The sequence below is a fragment of the Eriocheir sinensis genome, chromosome 32 (genome assembly GCF_024679095.1).
Source record: "Eriocheir sinensis breed Jianghai 21 chromosome 32, ASM2467909v1, whole genome shotgun sequence".
In the NCBI taxonomy this organism is placed as follows: domain Eukaryota; kingdom Metazoa; phylum Arthropoda; class Malacostraca; order Decapoda; family Varunidae; genus Eriocheir; species Eriocheir sinensis.
This window is the reverse complement of record NC_066540.1, coordinates 15,660,970-15,663,469: the sequence shown is the minus strand read 5'-3', so window position 1 is coordinate 15,663,469 and position 2,500 is coordinate 15,660,970. Positions and strand designations below refer to the sequence as shown.

General features: G+C 45.6%; 1 protein-coding gene across 1 annotated transcript in view; it reads right to left on the bottom strand.

Moving 5' to 3' along the window:
* LOC127006442 (integrin alpha-PS2-like) overlaps window positions 1-2,500 on the bottom strand; it is a 44,171-nt gene that overhangs the window by 21,013 nt on the left and 20,658 nt on the right. Inside the window, exon 4 of the mRNA XM_050876394.1 lies at window positions 735-852. Within this exon, the coding sequence (XP_050732351.1) occupies window positions 735-852 (118 nt within the window). The remainder of the gene's footprint in view (window positions 1-734; window positions 853-2,500) is intronic.

Sequence of the window (2,500 nt, the reverse complement as noted above, 5' to 3'; positions counted from 1 at the left end):
AGAGAGAGAGAGAGAGAGAGAGAGAGAGAGAGAGAGAGAGAGAGAGAGAGAGAGAGAGAGAGAGAAAGCCATACAGATGAGAGGAAATTGATAAGCTGGACTGATAGACAGGTTGGCATAGAGATGGTAAGATATAATTAACCTGATAGACAGACAGACAGACAGATAGATAGATAGATAGATACAGATAGATAGATTAGAAAGAGAGAAAAAGAAAGGGGAAGAAGATGAAAGGGGAAGGTAAAGTAGAGAAAGGGGAAAATAAGGGAAGGGGAGGAAAAAGAAGGGGAGGAAATGGATGGAGAGGAAATAGAAGGGAAAGGAAAGTGGATTGAAGGAAAGGAATAGACACAGATAGATAGATAGAGATAGATAGATAGAGAGAGAGACCCCATCCCCCCCCTCCCCTTCTCTCTTACGCCTCCCCATCCTTCCCTTTCCTTCTCTCCCCTCCCCTTACACCTCTACCTTCCTCCCTCCTTCCCCCCCTTCCCCCTTCCCCATACACCATTCACTACCATTCCCTTACACCCCCTCCTCCCCTACCCCTCCCTGCACCCCTTTCCCCTTCCTTTTCTTTCTATTCCCCTACCCCTTCCTTCTTCCATCCTCCTCTACCACCCTTCCCGTTTCCCCTCACTCCCCCTTCCCTCCCTTCTTCCAACTGTTCTTTCCTTCTCTTCCCTCCCCTATCCACTACCCTACACCCCCCCCTTCCCCTCCCCCGTACGTACAGGCCATGCAGGGGTTCATCATCTGGTAACCGTCGGAGGCTCGGCCCGTCCCGTAGAAGCAGCGGCCCACGGGTTCCCTTCGCTTGGGTCGGAACCACACGTAACGGGGTGCGCAGGCCTGGGGGGGGAGGGGGGGAGAATGAGGGGGAGGGGATAAGAATGATGGTAATTATAGCATTAACAACTTCAAATGTATTATCAATGGCATAACACCTCTAATATTAACCCAATCACTAATAATAATAATAATAATAATAGGAAGAAGAACAATAACAATAATAGTAACTAACAATACTACTACTACTACTACCACTACAACTACTACTACTACTGCTGCTACTACAATTACTAATATTCCTACTACTTCAACTACCAAACAAAATAAAACAGCATATACAAAGAAAAGACACTGGCCGGATATTTCCTTTGAATATGACCAGAATACACAATAACCCATAAAGGCATTTTGTGTACAGTAAAGGAAACAGCTCAAGGGCAAAAATAAATGAAAACAAAAAAGAAAAGTCCGCTAATCACTGCTCCTGTGTGAGGGAGTTAGATGAGTGGCCGAAAGAGAGGTCAATTTCGGGAGGAGAGGTGTTTCGATGCTCCTCAAGAAAGAATGTCAAGTCGTAGGCAGGAGGAAATACAGGCAAAGGGAGGCTGTTCACGAGTTTACCAGTGTAAGGGATGAAAGAATGACGATGCTGGTTGACTCTTGCATAAGGGATTTGGACAGCATGGGGATATACCAGTGAAAGGGATGAAAGAATGACGATGATGGGTAACTCTTGCATAAGGGATTTGGACAGCATGGGGATATACCAGTGAAAGGGATGAAAGAAAGACGATGATGGGTAACTCTTGCAAAAGGGATTTGGACAGCATGGGGATATACCAGTGTTAGGGATGAAAGAATGACGATGATGGGTAACTCTTGCATAAGGGATTTGGACAGCATGGGGATATACCAGTGTAAGGGATGAAAGAATGACGATGATGGGTAACTCTTGCATAAGGGATTTGGACAGCATGGGGATATACCAGTGTTAGGGATGAAAGAAAGACGATGCTGGGTAACTCTTGCATAAGGGATTTGGACAGCATGGGGATATACCAGTGTAAGGGATGAAAGAATGACGATGCTGGGTAACTCTTGCATAAGGGATTTGGACAGCATGGCCAGTGAAAGGGATGAAAGAATGACGATGCTGGGTAACTCTCTTGCTAAGGATTTTGGAGCATGGGGATATACCAGTGTAAGGGATGAAAGAATGACGATGCTGGTTAACTCTTGCATAAGGGATTTGGACAGCATGGGGATATACCAGTGTTAGGGATGAAAGAATGACGATGCTGGGTAACTCTTGCATAAGGGATTTGGACAGCATGGGGATATACCAGTGAAAGGGATGAAAGAATGACGATGCTGGTTAACTCTTGCATAAGGGATTTGGACAGCATGGGGATATACCAGTGAAAGGGATGAAAGAATGACGATGCTGGGTAACTCTTGCATAAGGGATTTGGACAGCATGGGGATATACCAGTGTTAGGGATGAAAGAAAGACGATGCTGGTTGACTCTTGCATAAGGGATTTGGACAGTATAGGGATAAGTTGGAGTAGAAGATCGAGAGCAGCGTTTAGTTTAGAAAGCAATGTTCTCACAGATTATGGGAAAGCCTTTGACTCGGTAACTCAAACAGTCTTGCTGGCAATCTGGAGGCCGGGCGTGGATGGACCGTGAAAGTGTGGGAAGATAAG